Source organism: Talpa occidentalis, unplaced genomic scaffold (assembly GCF_014898055.3).
Source record: "Talpa occidentalis isolate TD23 unplaced genomic scaffold, MPIMG_talOcc4v2.1 talOcc4.4, whole genome shotgun sequence".
Lineage (NCBI taxonomy): Eukaryota > Metazoa > Chordata > Mammalia > Eulipotyphla > Talpidae > Talpa > Talpa occidentalis.
The window spans coordinates 27,035,816-27,062,789 of record NW_023604295.1 but is presented as its reverse complement, the minus strand read 5'-3'; the positions used below and the strand labels follow the sequence as shown (position 1 = coordinate 27,062,789).

The following is a 26,974-nucleotide window of genomic DNA, read 5'->3' as shown; positions in this document are numbered from 1 at the left end:
GCCTTTGCTTTCTTAAGCTTACCTCTCAAATTCTCTTGTCTTTGTGCATTCCTGGGCTCCTTTACTAATCACTATTAAGAAATCTTGTGTCAAAACAAATGGCACACGTTCTCGTTTGTAACCAAATTTTTTCTTCTTGTGATCCAGAAAGTGTCCGAAATCTATATGAAACAGCTTTCAAAAATACGAAATTATGTCAGTTTGACAATGCAGAAATACAATAAATTAAAAAATGCAAACATTTAAAAAGGAGAAAACTATTACTTGTCCATCATCTTTAACCATGATGTTACTATTGTGACGATCTCCAATTCCCAAAATGAAGGTAGCGACACAATATCCAGCACATGAACGTGTAAATAGGTCAATGGCAGCATCATATCTACGAAGAAGAAACAAACACCATAGCCAGAGTGAACTACAGAGTGATCCAGCTTCAACTGGGACAAGATCGTCAGTTTTTATTTAAACAATGAAAACAACCACTGGATTAGAGCAGGGTGTAATTATGTTAAAAAATCTGAGGAAACTTGTGACTCTGAAGTTTCCAAGGTTTCTAAGGAAATTTCAAATATTCTCTAACCAAAGCATAATTCTTATAGTCATAATAATTACTTATGTCATTAAAATGAATTTTTTATAATCATTTCAACAATGAATTATAAGTAAAGTTCTGTACGTGCAATGCTAATTTTGAGAAAAAGAATAGCAATAGGAGAAAACACATTTTAGATACAAAAGTTGGAGGTACAGATTTTTCTAAGTTATAAGCAATTCTGATCATTTAAACACAATAATCTCATTTCAAAGTTGACATTTTTCAAAGCAAAGTACAATTGTTTTCTGTGATCTAACTCACAGAAGTATATATAACCATTCAAAGATTTTTCTAACAAAAATTTAGATTAACATGGGAAGTAAAGAACAATAAACTCACATTTCTCCTTTGTTCTTGTCTTTGAGCCATTGATGTAGTGTGTGGCTGTTGAACTGCAGTGCGCCTTTGAGGCCGCCTTTGCACTGAATTTGCATAATAGTGTGAGAATTTCTCACCACCTCAATAAGTCCCACACAGTCTCCAATTGACAGACAACCATAAGGTAACATTCTAAAAAAGGATCAGGACATTTGCAATTAAATAATAGGATCTTAAAATAGTAAATATTTTAATAGGCTAACATGGGGATATTCTATGTGTAAATTTGTCATCATGACATTTACTCTCAATTTTAATTTTCTTTTATTACAGTATAACAAACATTCCTAGAAAAATCCTCAAATTATTTGCCATCATTTACCATAACCTTCAATTAAGAAAGCACTTAATTGTACATCAGAAAACCATTAAGAAAATTATAAATTAATTATAAAATTAAAATTTTATAAACATTTTTGACTGGGTAAATTTAAAGATGCTTAATTAAAATTTAAATAATACTTGAGGGCAGTAAATCTAAATTTTTGTTCTCAGGTCTCCTTTAGACTCCTAAAATAAAAGGATTCCAAAAACTTTTATTTATGTGGGTTGCATCTTCTGATAGTAGAAATTAAAATGGAGAAAAATATTTATCAATTCATCTTAAGATCACAAAATACATAGCATTATAAATAACACCTTTTATGAAGCAAAAATTCTAAAAGAAAACTTAGTGAGAACAGTGACATGTTTCCAGTCTTTCAAATTTCTTTAATGTCTCGTTCAATACTACTGAGCTGGATTTTCATATATACTAGTTTATTCAGGGAAATGCAATGCTTTAATTGAAGTACATGAGAAAATCTGGCTTCACACAGATACGTAGTTGGAAAAAGATAGCTGCAGTTATTTTTCTTTGATATTATTCAAAAACTTGATGAGATAGTTTCTCAAGTTGCAATATGGACTCTGAAACCGTGTCAATAAACTTTTCATACTGTTACTTTAAAATTCTTTTGTCTGTCTTGCCTCTGAATGGAATTTGTGTCCATATGTGACTTTATAATATTCTGCTTTGGTCATTTGGAAGATATTAGCAATGAGTTATGGAGACTTCATTATACCAAATAAATTCTATCATAATTATTAATATCACGACTGATCTCATCAGAAATATTTAAATTTGGGGTAAGCTATTATGCTCACAGCAGTAAATATAAGGCTTTCAAAAATTTAAGTTTTTCTTTAAAGCTCAAATTTGATCACTGACAACAAATACTATCAGTTGTTTATTCTGTAAGTAAATATGGTGTTTCATGAAAAAAGCAGTAGTTCGGTTTACAACTCAAATAACCTAGAAATGCTTTTCCTTGACACAACCATCATACTTTGGTAAGCAGCAGGCAAATTTTATGGGTACTTCCCATAAAATTATCACATAGAATAGTAGAAAGGTACTCAAGGGTGGAGATGTAAGGATTTAGAGACAATGAAAAAAACCACCCAACATTCCAATTGGTACCTTAGAACCACAGAATGCTATTTTTTGCTGTTCTCTTAAGTGACTGTCCATTTTGTCACCATTCCTTTAAGTTCCTACAAGAATAATAGCTTGTACTAATTTTCATTTTCTCACTTAATTCCTAGTAACCTAACTTAGTAGCCTACCAATCTACTAAGTCACCTCTTCTTAAAGCTAACCAATGACTCATCAAATCCAAGGGCTTCCCCATAGTCTCTATGGTCTCAAACACAGCCAGAAGCACCTGAGAATTTGAACTGTGACTCTTTCCCTGTTTTGGGTTCTGTGAGTACTTATTCTGGTCCTCCTAACTCATTTTGACAATTTCTCTATTGTAATCCTTTTTCCTATCCCTTGGTAATTATAGGAATTTTTTAAGGTTGTACTCCTGCTCATTCTTACTTTACATTTTAATTTTATTGTTTAATGTTGAACATCTTCATAAAGAGTCACCCAGTCACTCAGTTCTATAAGTTATGTTGTAAAACAATAACATCCACCACCAAACATAGCTATAATAATGAATCTAAGTTTTGACAGGTGTAAATGAAAATCCTATGGTTTTAATGAAATGTACTTATTAACCTTTCAATAATTTTTTTACTTAAATTTACTTAAGTTCAAAGAAAAATATTTAGAAAATATTATAAGACTTAAAAATTTTCCAAAGATCTAACTACTTTTCCGTGACCTAACTGTGCTTTTTTTGTAGTTGCAAATTTACAATTAAATATTGTGACTAGCAGCAATACAGTTAAATCCTTTTCTTTCCTCAGTCTAGTTCTGCATTCCTCTTATGTACTTTACTTCCCTAGAGGTTGTCGTAGTAATGGCTTGTGGGTATCTCATGAACAGGAATTACACCAAAAAAGGTGACTGACTCACATTACACTGTTTCTGGAAAGCAGTGGGGATTAAGCAAAGAATCAGAAATTAAGAACTGAAGCTGATGACTTAATTTTATGCCTTTGCAGGTTACTTAACACTCCATTTTTCTTCTTTGCAATTAAAGAACACTACTATTTGTTACCAAAACAATCTTATACAGTAGCTACTCTTTTTTTTTTTTTTAAATATTTATTTATTTATTTATACAAGCACTGGGTACAGTCAGAAGCGTGGGAGGGTGAGAGAATTCGCCAGAGCCAGAGGGGAGAGCAGAGCACGCAGACTGATGAAATATACTGCTGAGGGGAGCAGCGGATGGCAGGAGAGGTCTGTGCGCCATGTGGGACCCTGGCCTGGCCGCCGGGGATCGAACTGGAGCTGCAGAGGCTGCGGGCAGCTTCGCAGCCCAGTGCTCAACCACTGCGCTACCAGGGAGGCCCTACATTAGCTACTCTTAATATATGAGAAGCATTCAAATAAACCCTAATCTACCCTGTTATTTCAGCCAGAGTTGATTCCTAGGCCCACTTACAGATGCAAGTATTTATAAAGGGTGGTATTTGTCTGAATGACTCTGGATTAGCAAAGAGATGAGTAAATGCAGGAAACACTATTAGAAAGAATGACTAGGAGAAAACAAAGCATAAAAGAAAACTTGAATGTAATACTGATAATTGTAGAAAGTTGGGCAGAAACCAATGGGATGGCAAAAACTTTAAGATTAAAATAAAATAAGATTTTATTTAGAAATAAAAGGATTGATTTATAAACTTTTTAAATTATTTTTTACATCATTGTTCATTTTAAACAATATTTGCCGCCCCCCCTTGCCCAGGTGTAGTCCCCATAGAATTTTCATCACCAATGCACCCATGCACCATCATCAATGAAACTTTCTTTTAAACTCTTAATTTCTGAGTGAAAACAGAGGCCTTCTGTGTGTCTTAGGTCCTGTTCCTAACAGTGACACTCCAGTTGCTGAGTCTATTAGCTTATTAGAGATAGCTCTTCTTCCCTAGCTGAATCTCATTAGCTATTCTTTTCCTTTTTAATTGAAGTAATGTTGGTTAACTTTATTGTCTATAGGTTGGAAGTATATGTCATTAGCTATATTAAGCCAAGAAAAAAGACTAATGAAAGTACCACAGTGTAATCAACTAATGTTAACTAATAGTCCATATATTTCTTCATAGGTATAAGTGGCTATATGCTTTATGTAAGTAATGTTTACTAATAGTTTACTTTTTCAGAATGATTTTCAATATACATGTTGCTTTACTGGTTACTTACCGAAGATCAAGACCTTGGTTTTGCCAGATGTTTTCCATAATGCGAATAATCTGAAGAGTTAGCATATCTTGCCGTAAATCTGAAATTCAAAAAGTATCCACCACTTAATGCCACAAATGCAAATTTTGGGTATCATGTCATCACACTGTTTTAAAATGGAAAATAAAATAAAGCTATAGTCTTTAAACCATTTCTAAAATACTGCACAAACAAATCTGTATATCAATGTAGATAAACTAGCATATATTTCACAAATGTTTCAAATCAAAATATTTAAAGTACAGATGGTCCCTGACTTATGGTTTGGCTTGAAATTTTTTTGACTTTGTATATTGCGAAAGTGGTCCATGTTCAATAGAAATTGTAACTTTGAATTTTGATCATTTGCTGGCCTAGCAATAATTAGTATGATACTTTCTTTTAATGCTGGGCAGGAGCAGTTCACAGTTCCTGGTCAGCTATGCCATGTAATTCAAAAAATTACATAAGATATTTAATACTTTATTATAAAATAGACTTTGTTAAAATGATTTTGTCCAACTATAGGATAATGTAATGTTCCGAACATGTTTAAGATAGGTTAGGTTAAGCTATGATGTTTAGTATGTTAGGTCTATTAAATACATTTTCTATTTATGACAATTTTGATTTATAATAGGCTTTTAGGGGTGTAGTCCTACTGTAAGTTGCAAAAGATCTGTACTTAATTTTCTGAATCTTTGAATTTGAACGTTTATATCATAATACTAGGATAAACAGAATTCAGTGCTGAAATGTCATTTCCTAGTGGGAACCCATCTATGATCCTCCCACGTTCCCCCCCAAGTCTGTTTTCCAGTGTGTTGGGACTTTTTCTACATGGTTCCTTTGTAGACTACAGTTTTCCTTTGAACCATTATTATAATTTTATTTTTGTAAGTATCTGCTTAGGGTCTCCTTTTTTCCTTACTAGACTATAAGCTTTAAGAGTACAAAGGTTTGGCTTTACTGATTCTTAAAGCCCCATGGGCTAGCACATCAGTTATGTATGGAATGAAAGGATACTTCCACAGCTAAACAAATGATAGAACTGATTCAGGTTTTCTGATTCTAAACCTACTACTTCTTTTCTTTTTAATAATTATATGTGCACATCGTAAAGACAGACATTTACTTAATATTATATATTTTACCACATGTATATTCCTTAAATGGTTTTCAAAGTTCATAAATACTCAGCATATAAAAAGACACCTAAATTCATGCATCACAAGTTCATTAATACTCTTCCTTACCATCACCATTTTTAAAGATGATCTCATTGTTCTGAAAGAGTAACTCTGACATGATGTCTGGGTTCTCCCAGTTCAACCACAATGGCCTTTTTGCAGAGGACATAATTCGACACTCTTCAAGCCTTTAAGACAGTTAAAAACTTTACTAGGCACCTTAGCTTTGTGAATCCTTTTACCCTCAAATTTATTAAGAATACATACATTGTAGTTGTTTGAAGTTTTATAAAATTTAAAACTTTCTTTTCAATTATAAATCATAATTCATTTCTAAGAGAATAAAGAAAAATTAAACATTAAGCTTAAAATTTTTTTTATATAACTACATGAACCTTCAATACAGTGATACATTATTAGTTTTACAGATATTATATTCCATTTCTTATCCTTTATAAAGAAATTCTGGCCATAGAAAGTTTTAAAGGCTATCATTAAAGTAGTAAAAATTGATTCTGAATAAATGCAGATCTGAATTGAAAATCTAATACTCTTACTTTTCAGGTAGGAGAATGGGAGAGGTAAGCATTTATAAATGAGTATTTTAACTATAACGGACATTTTCACTTTTCCTAAGATTTTCTCCAGAAAGGTACTTGCTTAAATACATCAGTAAAACTTCCAATTAGGTACTTTACCTGAGATTTCCAAGTTGGTGAGCAGGATTCAGAGGAGACAGAAAGCCCTGCAGAGCATCCATGAAATCTGGTCGCCTCATTTGCTCAACTAAAAACTTCATTTGTACCTGATAAATAAACATACTCATGGTTAGAAACTGATTTCATAAAAGGTAAAAAAACTAACTGCTAATCTCGTTTAGACACTAGAACTTCAGTGCTGCAGAATCTTTGAATCCATACCCTGGATTGGCTGCATTCTAATTAGAGTAATACATTTCATGTTGCTAATTAATCTACTGGATCCTACCCAAACTGATACGAAAATTCCAGCTTACAAGAAATGCCTGTATTTACAAATTTAATGTCAATTTCTTTCTTACCTCAGTTATACTATAATATATGCTGTTCTTTTGAGACAGTTTAGTCTCTTATTCACAATTCTAGCGTCAGAAAAAGTACAATTATTTTCTATTAATCTATATTTGGATTTATATACTACCACTTCAAGAAAATCAAATCAGTCACATACAGTAAGACATTTAGATTAATACAGTAATTTTAATTTTTTTTCTTCAAGTTATATTAATGAAGATGTTGGAAAATTCATTCAGTACTGTTAATTTATAATGTACATTCTTTGGGATACCTAATAAACTTGGATTTTTTTTTTTCCATTTCACTATATGTAAAGAATGATCTTACTTTTTACTATTGGATGGGTGGACTGAATAAAGAATATAAAGTAGGAAAAGGTCATGAAAAATCTTTACTCATATTCTTCAGTTAGACTAAGCTGCCCTGCTATACTGCAACAATTATACTGTAGCTTAGGATGTATGATATATTCATTGTCTAAGAGTCCATTTTAAACTTAGAAATGCAAAAACATTTCTTTCCACTTATTTTCAGGGTCATCATAAAATGATAAATGACAGAGTAAGGAAAAAATTCATTAAAAAATTTATGTTTATCTAAAACAGAAAGGAAGGGGATGAAGAGGGAACTAATATTTACTGTGTACCCTTCAAGTTGTAATGACTGTGACAGGTTCATATCTCATGTAATTTAATCCTCACAACAATCCAATGAAGAAATTCTTACTTCCATAATACAGATGAGGAAAATATCAAGAGACTAAATAATGTGTCTAAATTTACAGTGCTAAGTAGCAGTCAACGCTTTCTCAGATCCAAATCCTGATCTTGATTTTAAGGCCCATGATCTACATATGTACTGCGCTCTCAAAGAATCCACCACTGTTGCAATGAAATGTCTCAAAAACAAACTAAAGAGTCACAAACCTTTTGTGTTTCATCCTTTTTCTCTTGTTTGAGAATGTCAGTTAAGTTAATGAGCTTTTCCATAGCTTCAACTTGTCTGTTCAGGTGCTTCAGATACATCCCACATGCACGACAATAAGACTCCAAAAGCAGGCCAAATCTCTGACTAACTGTCTTATTATGCATCTCAGATCTAAAGGAACATTGAAAGATAAAAAAATAAGTGTGCATGTACACATGTGTGTGTATGTGAGTGTGTGTATAAAATCATTTTTAAGAAAATTATTTTTGGGCCTCCCCTGGTGGCGCAGCGCTTGAGTGCTGGGCTGCGAAGCTGCCCACAGCCTCTGCAGCGCCAGTTCGATCCTCAGCTGCTGGCGAGGGTCCCACATGGTGCGCAGACCTCTCCTGCCGCGCCCGCTGCTCCCCTCAGCAGTGTATTTTGTCAGTCTGCTTGTTCTGTTCCCCGCTCTGGCTCTGGTGAATTCTCTCACCCTCCCGCACTTCTGACTGTCCCCAGTGCTTATATAAATAAATAAATAAATCTTTAAAAAAAAAAAAGAAAAGAAAATTGTTTTCTAATTCAGTGAATGTTAGAATCATGCTACTAATAAAATGATTTAAAACCTATCATTTAGAAGTAAAACAAGCAGGAGTTTAGGTACGTCCTGGAAATATCAATTTAATAAAATAGCTTTTAGGTTTATTTCAAGTACTTTTCATTTACTAAAATGAAATGTGAAAAAAAGGAAATTAGGTACAAAAACAATAAGATAAAGAGGGAGGGACTGAAGAGCTCAGTGAGTACTATTTTACTCTTCTGGCATCCTAGCCCCTTTTTCTATATTCTTTCTCTTTGAATTATAGCAATTTTAAACCAAGTTTCAAGATCCAGTTTCAACTGAGTTTAACATTTAAAAATAAGGTTAATTAAAAATCTGTTTCTGTGCCTCCCCTGGTGGCGCAGGCGGTTGAGTGCCGCACTGTGAAGCTGTCCACAGTCTCTGCAGCACTGGTTCGATCCCCGCTGACTGGCGAAGGTCCCACATGGCGTGCAGACCTCTCCTGTCACACCCGCTGCTCCTCTCAGCAGTGTATTTCGTCAGTCTGCCTGTTCTGTTCCCCACTCTGTCTCTGGTGAATCCGCTCACCCTCCTACACATCTGGACTGTACCCCGGTTCTTGTATAAATAAATCTTTAAAAAAAAAATCTGTTTCTACACATAGAAAAATGTGTATGACTTGTTGACCTCTAACATTGAGTATGAGATAGAGCATATTATTCTTTTAGCTTGTTTTCTAGCAAGAAACTTGGGATTTTGTGTTTATTGCTCTGAATTCCAAAGTAAAGACTTTTTTCTCTTTTATTTTGGCACATTTTAATCCCTTTATAGAGTAAAGCCAATGATAACATTATTTGGACCTAAAAAACTTTATTTAAGGTAGAATCAAAAAATCTTTAAAAAAAATAATTTGGTCTCACTCTTGTGTATATTTAGTTAGAATTTTACTGCTTATTTAATATTAAAGAGAAGTAGTTGAGGGGAAGCTTGTCACTGGTAGACTATACTTCTAGTATGGAAAACTTTCAGAAAGACAACAGTGTGTAAGTAATGCATATTTACCCATATGCTAAAAAAACCCAAGTAATATATAGCTGAAGAATTTAACAGGAAAATAATCTGACTTACTTTAAATGCCAAAAGAAAAAGTGTCCAATCCTTTGATTAGTCAATGCTTTCTTAAGTAAAAATCTCACAAGCAGGTTATCCAAATACTGTTCATATTTCAGGACCTATGCGATTAAAAACAAATAAACATTAAAAAAAATCCTCTATCTTAGAGTCAGTTTCTGCATGGCTGGATTTAAAGAAAGTTTCTAAGAAAGAAAGTAGATACTGATAATAAAACTAATTTGTAAAAAGAGAACATAGCCAGTAAAGTAGTATATTTTGAATTTAGAATATAACACTATTTTCTCATTACACATTACCTGTACTAGTTGAATTAGGTACTGAGAAAGTTTGTCATCTGTTAAATATTTTTCCAAGCATCGAACAGCAAAACCTCGAACCATAGGATCTGGGTAATTGCAGTCCAGCAGTTCCATAGCCTGTTCAGGTTTGATTGGAGGCCAATCCTTTACCAAGCAGTACATCTGTATATAATAAAGAAATAAATCATATTTAAAAAGCAAAGAGTACTAAACTAACCCTTCAAGATAGCATGTCTTAATTTTTTATTTTAAAATTTGTTTAGGTAAAAGTACCCTCACCCTTACGAATTCAGTTCTTAAAATTGTCAGTTCTAATTAGTTAATCAGAGGAAGTGGTGTGAATGGTATTTTTCTTCACTTTAGTACGATTATTAATCACTTTAAAACACAGTCTATTTCAGCTTTTGTATTTAGATAGACTTTGAGAGGAAACAACTTGAGCAACATTCCCAACTCTGTGCAACAGTTATTCAGTAATCTCAAACATGCATTTACCTGAGCTACTTCATCTCTAGAATTCCACTTAACGGACAAAAGCAATTTGGGTAGAATTTCAGGGATAGTTACACAATAGTGCCTGTGTGGAAAAGACAAAATAAAAAACATTCTTGCATGTTATCCAAAAGGCCCAGATATCTAAAAATTCAATTATGCAATCTTCAGAAATTTTGAAACACTTTTAAAATTTCTTACCATAACTAGCTGCCTTTAAAATCAAATGAAATCAGTGTTTAATATTATAGTGTGTAACACTATAGTTGTACATATAAATAAATATATACTCACACAATTATAATGGCAAGGAAGACAAAAGGAAAATCCAAATGGAGGACAGGTACTTAGGAAAAATACTGAACTTATTTTATAACAGTACACAACTCCCATTACTCACCTATTTATGCAACATGAATCATAAGAAGACTCACCAATTTTACTGGACAAAATAGGTGTTAATGGACAACAACTGCTTTGTTAATAAATCAGTGTACATTTACCTAGTTATAGGCTAATGTCTTCTTATGAGAAATAAGTCATTATACTATTACTTTGAGGAAGGTCAGAAAAAATGAAAAATCAGAAGGAACTCTTAAAAATATGTAGACCAACCAAAATGATCTAAAACCACTGAGGTTTTTTTTTGACCTTTAATTTATTTAAAGAAATATTTTAGATTAGAAAAATGTGGAATATGTACATAATGGAATACTACTCAGCTGTAAGAAAGAAGAACTCTCGCCATGCATGACAACATGAATGGAACAGGAGGGGATTATGCTAAGCAAAATAAAGTAAGTCAGAAGGAGAAAGACATATACCCTACGGCTTTACTTATATGTGGAATCCAGGGAAACAAAACAAATGGTGAGATAAAACCAAACCAATAACAAATCCTAAAAAATTGACCGGAACTGAGGCTACAAGAGGGCACGGTGGAGGGAGGTGGAACACAGGGCATAAGGGGCTATGGTGGAAGACTCTGTGGGTGCCTTGGTGGTGGGTGTGGAGGGAGGACTTGCCTCTGAAGAGTTTCCTATGCCTCTGGATCACACATAATATTGTAAACCAACGTTATCTCAATTATAAAAAGAAAACCCCTTTAAAAAGTCATATCAGTGATCTAAAAAAAGTGTTCAGTGTTCAAAGTTAGAACCAATGCAACATGATTTTCCAGAGATATTGATTTAAAGTTAGTTTTAAAAAGGATAATATAATAAAAAGTCATGTAAATTATGCTTTATTTAATTTAATAGATGTGATAGAAATAAGACAAAACAGCCCAAGTCGGTTTTTTCTTCTATAACAGAAGAAACAGAATTTCTCTGTTAAAACTTACCTGTGGCTCCACAGAAAATCTTTCTCTTGCTCAGTGATTTCAGATAGAGGATCTCGTGTACAAATTGCTCGGAGTTGTTCTTTATCGTTTTCTCTTAATTCATTGTCTCTAGCTAGTCTGTTACTCTGTAAAATACAGTAATATTTTACATAGTTTTCTTTGCCAATATTTCCCCCCTTGTATTCATGAATGATCTACAAAAAAAGAACATTGTCAATAAATTTTACACTGCTTGTTAACCATTGTGAAACAGCTTATTCTCATAGTAAGCTTTTATTTTAAGTCAGTACTTCTAGGTCAAATACAATAACTTACTTGCTTAATATTGTTACCAATCAGAGAATGTAACTACCAAGGCAAAGGAACACACCTCTGCAGCTGCAATGTCAGGGATAAGACCAGATTGGAACCAAACAAAGACAATACAAATAAAGAAAATATAGACCAATCTCTCTAAAGAACACAGAGGCAAGATCAGACTGGGAATCTAATAAGTATTAGTGCATAACTAACTTCTACACCTAATGAGATCTACCTAGTGTTAATCGGCTAATGTTTCTGGAATAACAAAATAATAAAGTAAAAATGCAAATTCTTTGCCTGAATATATCTATATAATCACTACAGGGCTTTCAAATTTAAGAAGTGAAAATAAATAAGGGGAAAAAAAGAGGCAAAACAGTCCCATTGAAACATCGTGCATTCAAACATTAGGAAACTAAAAAGAAACACCATAACTTTTTGTATAACTTCAAGATTCCAAGTACTGTATTTATTCCTTCAAATATGGAAATCTTACTACATAATAAATAATTACAAATGCATATTATTGTACTATAACAACAAATACATACTCCTTAGAATGGCTAAAAATGAAAGCAAACACCCATACTACTTGGTTTTTAGACATTTATAAATATTGCTTATTCAATTGCATGAGGAAACTATTGGCACATATTCATTCACAAGTCTTTATTAAAAGAGGAATAATGTGCCTCTCAGTCTTACTGTTAGGTTCATAAACAGTAAAGCATCTTGCACTAATAGGGCCTCTATTATGGTGGGACATTAAATGAACAAATAAAAATAATGGAGAATGATCTACTCTGGGTGTTGTTACAGAGAATGGCTTCGTTAGGCCTATGAGAAGGTAATATTTAATTTGTGATCCGAATGTCCAGAAAGAACCATTCACACTAAGATTAGAGAAAAACTCCTGCAGATGAAGGAAACAGTGAAAGTGCCTCAAGGAGAAAATGAATTTGGTGCAAAGGAGGAATAGGAAGAGAACCTGAATGCCAACAGGTGAGGGACAGTACTGACAAGAGATGGCGTGTGCAGCAGTTACAACCTGCAGGTCAGGCTAGAGGTTTCGACTTTATTTTCAGTGAAATCTATTTTAAAGGTTGAATTCCAAGATTTAACTTACGCTTCACAAAGATTTTTCTGGGTGCTCTATGGAAAGTAGACCAGTTAAGAGGACATTGTAATAGTCCAGGTAAGAGATAATAAATACTTAACTTTCCACTCATCAGGAAGTCAGTAGCTTTTATCATTTGGATCCAATGGAACTCTTAATTCCTTTATATTATTTAATAATTTTGTTATATTATTTAATATAATTTGAGGAGAATAAAGTGATGGTAAAAAATAAATTTATAGACATATTAAGAATTTAAACATACAAAATCATATTCATAATCCCAAATGGGCAATAGCCTTGAGTACAACTAACTCAACTGCTAGATGCTTGCTCATCAACTGTCATGCATAAATCTGGAACATTCCATGTTACATATATTGATGCTAGATTTCAAATACAAATCAAGTAAGTTCTAGCTTGCATAGTCAAAATGCAACATTTTTGAAATTTCATGGCTCATAATTTTATTGAACAGAAGGCAGTTACTTTCTTTGCTTTATAATTATAAAACACACCTTTTTCATATTTAAGGAGCAGGTTTATTAGGAAAAGGGACAGAAGAATAAAAGACACTTGCATAGATACAAGCAGGCAGAAAGTGCTACCACCTATTTTTATACTTACAGGTATCAATCAGAATAATCAACCCAAGGAATTAAAAATTTCTATATCACTTTTTTCCTTTCAACTCATCTTTGTATTATGACTGCCTGCTACATTTAAGACTGAAAGATGATGTAATAGTGATGATATTTTCACTATTGTGTCCTTCGTCCAGGCTATTTTAGCCTATTTATCATATTATTTTGGTTGGTTTTTTTTTTTTAAGCAGTTGGAATTGATGAGTAATGATGAAATAGTAAAATGTTTTAACATATAACAAAAATAAGATCTCATAATATATCTCAGATTTATAAAAGGTTTCAGTAGACACACTAGTAAAGAATTCTGTTACAAAAATAATAGGTTTTCCTATTTCTTTGGAAGAAAAATTTTTCCAAGGAGGGATAAAACCATACAATATCAATCCTTTAGAGAACTGCTCAAAATAGAAACTCAAAAGCTAAAAGTGACTCCAACAGACCTGGTGGAAAACTGAGTTCAGTGACTGAATATATGATTAAAATAGTAGATAAATGAGTTTTCAAATGACTTGACCTTGGTAATTCAGTTAGTTTATAAGTATAACCAATTGGGCAGGGTTATGAATATTTCATGGGAATGCACATCAGTATTTCAATTCCAGTTCCAAACTTAAAGAATTCCAGAATGATGGAAATATGAGGCTTAATATTTATTAATTAATTAGTGACCCTAGATATATTAAATTCCTTAAGTCTATTTCCTAACTGGTAAAATAGGGACTATAATAGCACCTCCCCTCATAGAGACTACTTTTAAGTTAAATGCAAAAATTGACTGATAAGGCATTTGGTACACAATAAGCAATTGATAAATATTAGCAATATTTATCATCAAGGATTAAACTTAGAGAATAGTTGCCATATTTTAAGAGAGAGAATCCCTTTCTAATGTCTAAAAATGTACTTCTTGTATCTGACAAAATTCAATAATGATTTTAAGTAGAAAGGACATAGGCAAAAAGGTTGTACTTATTCAGTTTACAAAAGGAACTAGTAAATGCCTTCCTGAGAACACAGTTGTAAACTAATAAAGTTCCTGAATGTAGGATTCCAGACTGCCTCTGGGTGATGCTGTTATTGTTACCAGGCGAGGCATATTTCAGGATCTCTTAGCCCCATATTCACTGGTTGGTCTATTTATAACCTATAATCAGGTGAAAAAAAAAAGTGATATATTTGGAAACTGGCGAAAGAGACACCAAAGAACAAAAATAGCTGCTTCTTTTAGCACCACACCTTTGCCCTTGAGAAATAAAGGAGAGTTAATGGTCCTTGAATCCAGTTATAGTGTGGTTCCAAAGTTATGACCAAGATCAGATAACTAGATCAATATTTAAATTATACACACTCACAGAGACACACACTATTTTCTAGGGGGATATGGACTATGGTAGTGAAGTTATTTCCTCCGCTTCCAAGCTCCCTACCACATACTTGTGCTTAGGTTTCAACCTCAAGGTTATTATCTCATAGAGGCTTTTTCTAAACTTAAAATATGTTACCTCTCCGCCACCCCCCCCCCCCAATCTTTACTCATTCTTGGCAGACTATTATTTTTTAAACTTCATGATACACCATGATTTATAATCTTTTATTTATGTTTTTACCAGTTTAATGTTTACTTTCATCATGGAACTGCATACTCAATGGAGTTTCTTTAGGTCACAATTCTATTACCTCCTAACTGTCATACATTCTATACATACTATATACAGAGAGTCAATGTTCAATAAATATTTGTTAAATGAAGGCAGGCTAGGACTCTAAATAAACTAAGAAGAGAAACTGCCTCAGTAAAAGTATCAGCATATTAGTATATGGAGAATTTTACTATATTGCGATACTGGCCTAGTGACCATAGTTTCTATGCTTGTGCAACCGAAACACATAACATCTTTTCCATACAAACAGTATGTACCCGAATCTACTGATTGTGATACTTAAGTAAATGCAGTGAAGTGCCTTACCAGTACTGCATGGGAATAACTAAATCCTGCTTCTCGGGATACAGACCAATTGGCATGCTCTTCAATCACTGACATATCTGGAAACTTTACCACACTGCTGAACCAGTCAAACTCCAACTCTAAGCATGGAGTTTCCTAAGAGATGAAAGAGAAGTTACTATAAACATTGTGTTTCGCTGTCAATAAAAAAAATCTAATTTATGATAGCAAAAAAAGCTCACTTTATTTGGATTTGATCCAGTAACACCAATGGGATTCAGCAAATCTTCTAATCCATGAGGTACTGGCCAAAGATTCAAAGCCATTTTTCCAGATACCAGAGTATCTGTGTAATCAAACAAGTTTATATTTCCCCAGGCCAATGGACAGTGTTCCTTTAAAAAAAGCAGAAAAATATTTACTACTTTATGGATTAAATTATAAAATATATTTCAAAACACTTATCTTCCACAGGAAGAACTGAACTATAATGATACCTATAACAAGACATTAATTTTTCAAAGTATAAGTACTTTCTTTTTTGTCATTGAAATTACATGTATTTTCTCGAGTTATAAGTGGAAAATATTTACTAAAGCAAGACATATTTGCATATAGCCATGTAATAGATAATTTGTATGTAGAGACTTTGCATGTTTCAAAATTGTATCAATATGAACTCAGAACAAACTCATCATCTTTAAATTCCAGAAGCTCTCCCAAAGCATTCTTTTAGGATACATTTATTCATTAAAATTTAAAAGATGTCTGATTAATTTTTATTAAATAAAAAATCTACTTCTTGATAAACATTTCATCAGCAGTATAGTTAGAATTTTTTAGAGGTAAATATAATTGTCCTTTCCAAAATACTTTACCTCTTTAGCACCCTTTCGGCCTTTAACAGAACAAATGGAAAGGCAAAGTCGAGCAGCACGAGGAAGATCAGGAATGTATATATCATAATTCAGCCATTCATTCCACCTATGTAGAAGTTTAAAGTAAAAAAAAAATTACCAAAAATATAAATGACTTCTACCAATCATTCAGAAGAAGATAATTCAAACAAAAAATAGGCCAGAGAGTGGCACACTTTGTAAGATCATATCCAAATTGCAAATAAATATGAAAAAATAGTCAATATTGTTTGTCATCCAGAAAACAAAATCTCATGAAAATATTACTATCTAAAAGAATGGCAAAAACGACGAAGATTGATGATGTCAAGGGGTGTTAAGGATATGCAGTAATAGAAAATCTCATACACTGCTAGTGGAGGTAAAATTTGTTACAATTGGGAAAGCATAATCTTCTAATACTTAACCTATGACACAGCTCTACCTCTAAGTATAAAGCCACAAAAATGTGTGAATTTGGGCACAGAATGTTTTCTAGTTTAATGTTATATATTATTTATTTATTCACTTACATTGTCATTAATTTTTGGACAGTGTTTGATATCTCCCCTCAGATGTAGTCCCTGTAATTCTCTCACTACCTAGCACCCATTATCCATCACCACCAAATGTCCAACAGAACAGATAAATTATAGCATATTCACATAATGGAAAACTAGATAGGAAATTAATACCAGTAAATTATACTATAAATGAAATATTAAAATTTTCATAAGGAAATTCACTTTTGGATGATTCACTGCTATTTCTGGTAGTCTATAAAGTCCATCTTTAATACTAATTTGAGTTTCCTTAAAATATTATTGCTATTATATTTAGGATAAGAGTCTTATTTCCAAGTGACTCTACAGAGAAAGGAAAAGAAATAGCTAGATGGCAGCTGTTGGATAGCAAATAATAATTTAAGAGGCTCCCAATAACTTTCCTTCCCCTTAAGAAATTGATTTATTCCCAAAGACTCTTTATTTTTTTTTAAAGAGGCATGTATTATTTATTTATTTGTTTGTTTGTTTGTTTGTTTGTTCATACATGCACTGGGTACAGTCAGAAGCACGGGAGGGTGAGAGAATTCACCAGAGCCAGAGTAGGGAGCAGAGCAGGCAGAAGGACCGAAGTACACTGCTGAGGGGAGCAGCGGGCGGCAGGAGAGGTCTGCGCACCATGTAGGACCCTCCTCCGGTGGCTTGGGAGCAGCTGGGGATGGAACCGGTGCCGCAGAGCTCGCGGGCAGCTTCGCAACCCAGCGCTCAACTGCTGCGCCACCAGGGAGGCCCTATTCCCAAAGACTCTTTATTTGAATGTCATAAATATCTATTCTTGGGAGTGATGTGAAGGAAACTGCCTCAGAGTAGCCACTGGAGTTGTTTGCAAATCATCTCAATGCAAAAGGTAATGGAGATAAGGAAGAATAAAATGCTAGGTTTATGGTTATGATGTATCAGCACAAAATTTCTATGGTATTCTATTCTCTCTTTGATACAGCAGGAAAAGAGAATTATAACCATATTCTGTCCTCTTCTTGATACAATGGAAAGAGAAAATCAGAAAAATTCTTTTAATAAAATTTGAGAGAGAAACAATAAAGTAATCTGTGATTGCTCTGCATGTGACAGAAAGTCTTTATGTTCTATATGTAAATGTCTAGTAATTCACATGACTTGAATAAAACTAATGATGTGAAACATACCAGTTTTACAGATTACATTGCTAAACACTAGAATGACTTTTGGAAATATAAATTCATATACTTCCTTACCTGGGATTAGAACAAGGTACTCTTTGAGTGTTCACATTATCACATAATGGTTCTCCTCCATGGTAGATACCTGTTCTAACATAGATCTAAAAAAAATAAAATAAAACAAAGCATGTGTATACAATACACACACACACAGACACATACAATAGAAACAATATTAAATAATATCAAAATAATGTAACTGATATGAGAATCAACGAAGAGTTTCCTTCAGCCATAGCTTTTCTGGTTTCCTTTCCATATATATATTTAGTAATTTAATACTGATAGTAGATTCTTTACCAAAATTTGCTGGTTTCAGGGGGTATTTAACTACTAAAAATTATATAGGCACACAATCCCTTTAGTGAGGTATATCATTCAGAGTTTTTCATGTTTTGGTACATATACTAAATGTGTATATATACTAAATATTACTTAATATTGGTACATATACTAAATATTACTTAATACTCTTAGCAGATGGAACAGCACTCCATAAAGACATTAAGCATTAATATTTCTCCAACAAAAGATGTGCATATTTACACTAAGTAGGATAAAGGTTATAAAAAATTCATTTCAGGTTGCACCAGGTTTTGCTGTCAAATGAATTCTGTAAAACGTATGGTTTTAAAGGCTTAGGAATATGGATATTAGAATTTCTAGAATACTAGAATTACAAAGGGTTGTAAACTATGTAACAGCTAAGGTAGATGGGTGTTTTTCTAGTCATCTGAAAACATACTGCAGGTCACCAGATTATTATTAGTTCAATAAAAAAGTTTACATAAAATAATTTATATCAAATAGTAAGTATCAACATTTGGCTTTACCTTGTCAATGTCTCGAATATTTACATTCACATAGGTTGCACAAAGAATTTTTATTCTGAGTGCACTATTTATAACCCAAAGGGATTTTGTAGATGTTTCTCCATTCATATATGGTGTAGCTGTGGAGATGCGTCTGGAATAGGATGGCATTGTAAAACAGTCCATGGGCAATTGAGAGTAAAGGCTTTCTTTAGCCATCAGCATCAAATTGGGCATTCTCCCAAGCATTATACAGCTTCTTATGTACTGTAAAAGATTAAGGGGGATGATAAGCCATTTCTTATAAGATTTTTCATATCAGAAGCAACATCTTAAGAGTATTGTGAGAGGATTTACATCCTAATCTGCAAAAGTGATAAATATCAACCATTATAGACCCAAGTTCTTAGTAGCTGCCATATTTATAACATGTAAAATACAAACATTTGGGGGTTAGGTTATAGCGCAGGCTCAAACAAGGATCAGAGGCTAGTTGTTGTGACAACACTGTGTTAAATAAAAGGTAACATAATTTAATAATTTTTAAAGTAATACTGATGTTCAACCCAAGGATTATTGGCAACTTGCTCTTCTGTCCTAACATTTCCTGAGAAAAATCTGTCTTGTTGAAAAATAAAAATACCACTCAGAATGACAAAATTTTTGGACATATAGTAAAATACATTAGTCTGAACTTTGAAATGGAAGTTAGAATAGAGATTTTTAATAGAAATATACTATGTACATATTAAAATAGCTTATTTTCTTATCATTAATCCCTACTGTACTGAAAGAAATCTGAAGTCCACAACCATGTATTAATGTGGTTGTAAATCAGTAATTGGCATATGATTGATACAAATATAGTTGCTTCTTACAGGTATTTATTTTATGAACAGAAATAGAGAGCAGGGTACTATTAATATTACAATAATATAATATTAATAATACTATTAATACAATAATTAATAATACTATTAACACAATAATATAACATTAATAATACTATTAATATTACATCTTTTTTAAAAAGATTTATTTATTTATTCATACAAGCACTGGGTACAGTCAGAAGTGCGGGAGGGTGAGAGAATTCACCAGAGCCAGAATGGGGAACAGAACAGGCAGACTGATGAAGTACACTGCTGAGGGGAGCAGTGGGCGGCAGGAGAAGTCTGCGCGCCATGTGGGACCCTCACCCGGTGGCTGGGGATCGAACCGGCAGTGCAGAGGCTGCAGGCAGCTTCGCAACCCAGCGCTCAACTGCTGCGCCACCGGCGAGGCCCAATATTACATGTTAATTAACAGCAAATAATGGATTTTTGGAAAAGTCTGCTTTAATTCCTAGTAGTGCCATTATTTGAGAGGAGATAAAAATCATGAAATACCCCACATTTTTAGATTAGTGTTAGCTGCCAACATTTTTTTTTTAACAAGGGGCACATTTACTTTATAGCTCATGTGGCATATCCAAAGGAATAGAATAAAATCCTTTTTAAAAAATATTAAGGTACACAACATGTCTGCTGGGCAAGTTTCATATTATTTTAAATTCTTATTGACCAATAAAAGTATTTCCACTATAGAACTGGTACTACCTAGAAAAAGCACATGATACATTTTATGCATATAGAAACCTGAAACACTATTATATCTTACCTCATGGCACAATTAAGTAATCACCAAATCATCACTGCAAAATTGTTACAACTGCGAAAATGTTATATAGCTTAGCCACAAGTATATAATTCTGTCCCCAAATTTAGTTACATAAAACCTAAAGGAAGAGAGCATCTATTCTCTCAAATTAAATCATCAGTCTCTTAAACTAAATAATTATTGTACAAAAAGAAACTAATGAATACTATTTACTAATACTTAATTTTTAAGAAGTATGCTTCAAAAATAGATACTAGTCCCCAGTGTGATTACATATTAAACTTAAACTTAATGTTTTTGAAACTGAAACTTGTTACTCACCTTATACTGACTCAGAGGGTATTTTTCTAAGAAGTATTCATCACATCCACATACTTTTAAAATATACTTGCCCTGATATTCTAAAACACAAAGTTTTAGTTGTTCAGATGACAGCAACATACTTCGAGTTTTTTTCCTGATTGCTTCAGCAATTACTTGTTCTGGTACACAGTCATGGTTGATTTTCAGAGTATACTTCTGTTTGTCATTATTTGGAGAAACTATTACCCAAATCACCACTATTATTTGTCCTATAATAGGAAAACATCATTAGACGTATTCACCATTAGATTTAATTTTTCAAGAGACAAATTTCAAAAAGTATGCACAGTCATTACTCTTAACCATAATCAGAAATGACTCATAATACTCAATCAAGTTAATACAGGTAAATATCAGGTAGAAACAGTAACTCTTCAAATCCGATAGGGCTGTTAGACCCTGTCTAAATTTCATGTCTAATGGCAAGCACACAAATTGTATGCTAATTTACATTTTAACTACGTGACATACTTCATGTAGATTTGACCCCTGTAAAGAGTGACTCATGATAGTATCAAAGGTCAACAGAACCTAAAATAGAAGAATTTTTGGTATCTCTGGGAAAGAATCCTCTATCTAAAAGAAAAACACTGAATCAAATTAATAAAAATGTTGGAGGCAGGGAAAGAAGATGCATTATCTAATTCTTTACTTTTAAAATTACTAAGCCAGGGAATTAAAAAGATGATGAAAATGAAAAGATTAAAACTGTGGTAGAGTGATCTGGGTGTTCACAATACAATTCTTTCAGTTTTTCTGTATACAGGAATATTTTTATAAAGCATTAAAAAATATGCTAGAGTAGAAAAGAATTCCAGACAAAGATTTTATGTTATATTGCATTAAACTACTTTGAATAATGTTTGTGAAAGAGTAACAAGATACCTTTCAACAGAATTTTACATATAATCTTGTGAGAGTCAACCTATTTGAACTGAAACGTTTACTTTGTTATCCTCAAAAACAGGTATTTATCTGATACAATGGTATTTTTATTTCCAAATCAAAACATGTATATGTTCTTATGTTCACTTAATTTTAGAAGCTGATACATTGTCAAAAGTCAACCTATACATTATTACTCATCTTGATTTGACCTAGTTACTGCACTTAACATCATGATTAGGAACATTGTTTCTGTTTATATCATATAATAACAAGAATGTATAAAGTTTTATAAATTGTTTCTATTTAATTTGGTTTTATTTATAAAAATAATCAGTTAATTCTGTAATAATGAATTTCATACTCAGTTCTTCAGTTTTATTTGAAGATAAATAACTGACCAAGGTATTAGCACCGTGTGCATAAAAGTGATTCAATCAATAAATATATATTGTAAACAAGCTGTATACTTGGTACTGAATTGTATACTTACCATCTAGGCAGGATAAAGATTGTACAGAAGTGTACACTGACAATTTTCTTACCTTTATCTAATTTATTATATATGTGCTTTGGCAGTTCTGGTGAAGATTCTACATTTGGAGGATAGACATACATTGCTCTACTATGAGGTGAATTGAGATCTCTAAGATCCACAGCTTCTTTACAAACATTAAGAATATTTCTTCGGAAGTCCTGTACTTCTGGATCTTTAACCATATCAAATTCACACACTGGCATGCCGATGGCAAAACCTTTAAAAAATTATATAAAGAATATATCATTTCTATTAAACATACAGTATGAACATGTTCCTTATAGGAAACTTGGCTGATTGAGAAGGTTACAATAAAGAAGTTTCTCTGGTTTAAAAAAATTTTGATGAATATATATAGTAAGAGTTGACAAGGACCCATTATTTTAATATACAAAATATAGTATATTTATTTATTGGTTTAGAACAAAGGCAAAAACATTATCCATAATTTTTTTAAGAATAAATAAACAAACCTAGGTTATAACAAATAAATCTAAGTAGTTCTACAAATGATACTTAAAGAAAACATTATAAAACCAAGGCATTAAAAAAAAGTCTCTGAGCCCAATAATCAAAAATACTATAGATCTATAATGATTTTTATTTAGAAAACTAAGATTACAACAGGATGGAGCTAGAAGGGAATATTCTCAGTGAAATAAACCAGAAAGAAAAAGAAAACTACCTAATGGTTTCACTTAAAGAGGAATATAGGGGAATCAAAGAAGGGATCAGGAAAAAAAAAACAACAAATTAAAAACCAAAATTAACAGGCAACTATAAATCAGAGACATTCTGCAGGGGGGTGCGGGGAGGGAGAGGGATCAAAACAGGAGAGGGAAGATCACAAGGGACTATGGTGATGGTGCACGGGTGAACTGGTGGTGGGAATTTTATGGAGACTACACCAGAGAGGAGAAAGCAAATATTGTACAAAAATGAACAATTATATAAAATAAATATAAATAAATAAATCATAAAAATAAAAAAAAGAAAGCTAAGATTACAGAGGTAATTTAACTGGTTCAAAGAAAACTATTTTAGTAATGAGATGATAAAATTTCATACTGTTTGAATTTATAAGAGGACAATGCCATTTAGTTGAAAATACCATACCAATTTCTCGATTGAGGATCTTTTCTTCACGGTTGCCTACTGGTTCAATTACTTTTAAAAAGGGTTGAAAAAGTCGAAGGTCACAAAGTCGTCTTGTTTCATCGAAAAATTCTTCCCTTTCTGCTTCTTGGGTAACACTTACGAAAATGTAAGAAGATTCATCTTGAAGAAGTTGATGGAGAGGATATTTTCTTGCCTCTTTAAATAGTTCATGCTTTATAGTTATTAATGTAGCCTCACGGAGGCATTCTAAAGTCACTATCATTCCATTTGGTAGTAAACATTCTACTAGGATTCTTGGGGGCATCAAGTGGATGCCCCACAGTTCACCTGATGATGGTCTTGGAGGCATTGTTCCAATCTTTTACAAGTTTTTCACATAAAACTACTTGAAAGAATTAGATGTGTGGCTGTCCCAAAGCAGAAATCTAAAACAAAGAAGAGAAACATAGGTTATGGGAAACAGCTACATTAAGGTGCTACATGGCATTACAATTGCAAAAATTCATTTTCTATAGTTTGAATTGATTAAAGTGGTAACTGATCTTAAATATTTTGATGAAGGGTAGTGTCCCAAACCATGTTGAAAAAATTGATACCAAAGTAATTAGAAAACCACCTTATTTAAATTAAACTTAACAAAAACATTTTATTTGAATAAAGTTTTTAAGTCAGGTCTTACCAAGACAGAGCCAAAACTATGGGAAAATGAAAATTTTTAATTGAAACCAAAATCCCCAACATATATCACCTTTATTATTCTACTTTTATGTAGCAACAGAATTGGGGCTGGAAAGATTCTTTTATATTATGGATTGACTGCTCTAATTTTAAAGATGAGTGAAGGAAAAACTAGAGAAGTCAAGTCCTTTTTCTTTTTAACCCCCTATCTCTACCCTGTGGTAATGAGAAATTATAGCTTAGTCTTTTTTCTTTCTTCAATCTTAATAATTTCATCTTTTGCATTAATTATTGTCTAAGCAATATCTTAGATCATTCTGTTTTTACAGTATAATTTAGGTGCATATTTATTATAATGCAAAGGATCACTAATGCATATTCTTTGAAGCACAGGAGGAATCTGCAATGATTCATCCACATTATCAATTAGCACAGTCCTGACATTTCTGATTGAAGTAAATCAATTTACATAAAAATGAGCCCCAGTGTCAGTACAATGTACCAACCAACTGTATTAAGAATTTGTAACACTTAAAAAGAAAGTTAGAGAAATGAATCAAATAGGCCCAGATAACTTTTATAATTGATTAGTGCACCAGACACTCTGGGCAACACCTATACATGATACTTTGTTTATTCACCAAAAATGTACTGGTTCTGTCCCCAGGATAATGTCAGGTGCTAAAATTATGACAATGAATGACAGACATAGCCCTTGGTCTCACAAAACAAAGTGTGAAGATTATGTGTATGTTGGGTCAAAACAGATACAAAAACTGAACAAATGCTCTCATAGAAAATTGCCAGATGCTATAAAAAGCATGGAGAGTTGTCACTTAATTCATGTAAGGTCTTCCTGGTGGCACAGGGGTTAAGTCAAGCAATCACCACTGAGGCATAAGTTTGGTCTCTGGTGAGCGAGCTACCCACATGGCACAGCAGACCTCTCCTGTCTTGCCCACTGTTCCCCTCAGCAGTGTATTTCAGTCAGTCTGCCTGTTCTGTTCCCCACTCTGTCTCTGGTGAATCCTCTCACCCCCTGCACCTCTGGCCTACACCCCCATTCTTATATGTGTAAATAAATAAATCTTTAAAAAAAAAATCAATGGAGGCTGGAGCAGGAAGGTTGCCCAAAGGAGGTAATAAGTAATATACAAACTGAATTCTTTAAGGATAAGCAGGAGTTAAACAAACACACTGAGAAAAGTAAGGAGCATGATGCAGCTAATCCAGAAGCCTGTCAGCTCTACAATACTCATCAGCATCTAACCCATCAATAAACTTCATTAATTTCATCTCCTGAATCTGTCTATACTCCTTCAGTACCACTCTGAGTATAAGGCTTAGGCTGCTACTAGTTCTTGTCACTATTATACATGCCCGAATGGTCTTTTTGCCTCTAGGTTTGCCTTGTACAATCTACCTTTCTTCTTACTGCCAGTGTGACCTAAAAAGAGCAATGGCCTACTATAGCAATTCTCAGCTATAAACAAGTGTTTATGGGATGCCTCAGAGTTAGAGGAAGGAGATGAGGGGTAGAAGCAGGAAATTTCAAACCCTCTACCCACCTCTGGAAATACTGACATTAACTGGAAAACAATAAAAAAAAGTTTAATAGTTGAAAATATTTTTTCTTCAAATTTCTAAGAGATCCATGAGAGTTACAAGATTAAAACATTATTACTGTCCTACTTCCTGTAATTTTAAAATGAAAATCTACTGGCTAGTAAAAGGACGAAATGTATTAATGTAAGTGTGTAATTATGGAATGACTTAAAGTTTTTTTAAACATACAAAAAACTTTGAAGAATGCAGGGGAAAATGCCAAATGACTACTTTTGGATGACGATCTGCCTGCATAAAAAAGTTCAAATAAGAAGAAAACCAAACCACAAGCCACACCAAAATAACAGCTGTGTTTATAGTTCTCTTTGTTGAATGATGCTAACAGGTCTATGTTATGGAATTATGGGGAAACTACTTGAAATAATGAATAACAACTCACAAAGTCTCATATGTTCCCTAAGAATTAGCAAAAGAGAAGTCCAGTACATTAGACAGATCATGGATTCTAATCCTTATTCTATTATAGTATATTTATTGGCAACTAACATTAAGTACTCAAACTATGCCCGCTCATTAAGAGAATAAATGCAATCATAGCCATAAAACATTTAGTGATCCCAGAAGGCAGGCACTGCTGGACACTATGGTAGTACTATACAGAAGACGGAGAATACTAACTTTCTTTTTTGTCGTCTTATGTTAGATCTCATGCTGTACTGACCTTCAGAGCTCATCTAACATAAGTGAAGAGGCAAATGGATCTAACATGTACTATTTAGTTTATATCATGTGCCCAGAAAGAAATAACCCTTGGTATTACTACTTGACCTATGAGAAAACCAAAGGGCAGAGGAGTGAAGTTACTATCATAAGAAATGTTAAATATGGATTTTGAACCCAGGTCTAGATGTTTCCAAAATGCACAAAATAACCCTGCTGAAACAGTCTTTAGTTATGGTATGGTCAGATAATACTCATTGGCAGTGAATAAGAAAACAGGATCTCAATTAACTGGATTCAAATTCTGACTACTTTTGACTATAATTGTGTGGCTTGGGCATTTTAACTC

The 26,974-nt window shown here is 33.0% G+C and overlaps 1 protein-coding gene across 2 annotated transcripts in view; it reads right to left on the bottom strand.

The window, feature by feature from the left end:
* Positions 1-26,974, bottom strand: part of PIK3CA (phosphatidylinositol-4,5-bisphosphate 3-kinase catalytic subunit alpha) — a 75,009-nt gene that overhangs the window by 7,624 nt on the left and 40,411 nt on the right. For both annotated transcript variants that reach the window (XM_037525133.2, XM_054700386.1), the window contains exons 2-20: positions 23,659-24,086; positions 22,550-22,759; positions 21,078-21,328; positions 19,119-19,364; positions 18,301-18,386; positions 16,506-16,611; positions 15,870-16,022; positions 15,649-15,783; positions 11,615-11,739; positions 10,276-10,357; positions 9,778-9,942; positions 9,476-9,579; positions 7,806-7,977; positions 6,523-6,629; positions 5,891-6,012; positions 4,617-4,695; positions 938-1,108; positions 265-382; positions 23-174 (exon numbers count right to left, since the gene is read on the bottom strand). In XM_037525133.2, the coding sequence (XP_037381030.1) occupies positions 23-174; positions 265-382; positions 938-1,108; positions 4,617-4,695; positions 5,891-6,012; positions 6,523-6,629; positions 7,806-7,977; positions 9,476-9,579; positions 9,778-9,942; positions 10,276-10,357; positions 11,615-11,739; positions 15,649-15,783; positions 15,870-16,022; positions 16,506-16,611; positions 18,301-18,386; positions 19,119-19,364; positions 21,078-21,328; positions 22,550-22,759; positions 23,659-24,010 (2,936 nt within the window). In that variant the 5' untranslated portion in view covers positions 24,011-24,086. The remainder of the gene's footprint in view (positions 1-22; positions 175-264; positions 383-937; positions 1,109-4,616; positions 4,696-5,890; positions 6,013-6,522; positions 6,630-7,805; positions 7,978-9,475; positions 9,580-9,777; positions 9,943-10,275; positions 10,358-11,614; positions 11,740-15,648; positions 15,784-15,869; positions 16,023-16,505; positions 16,612-18,300; positions 18,387-19,118; positions 19,365-21,077; positions 21,329-22,549; positions 22,760-23,658; positions 24,087-26,974) is intronic.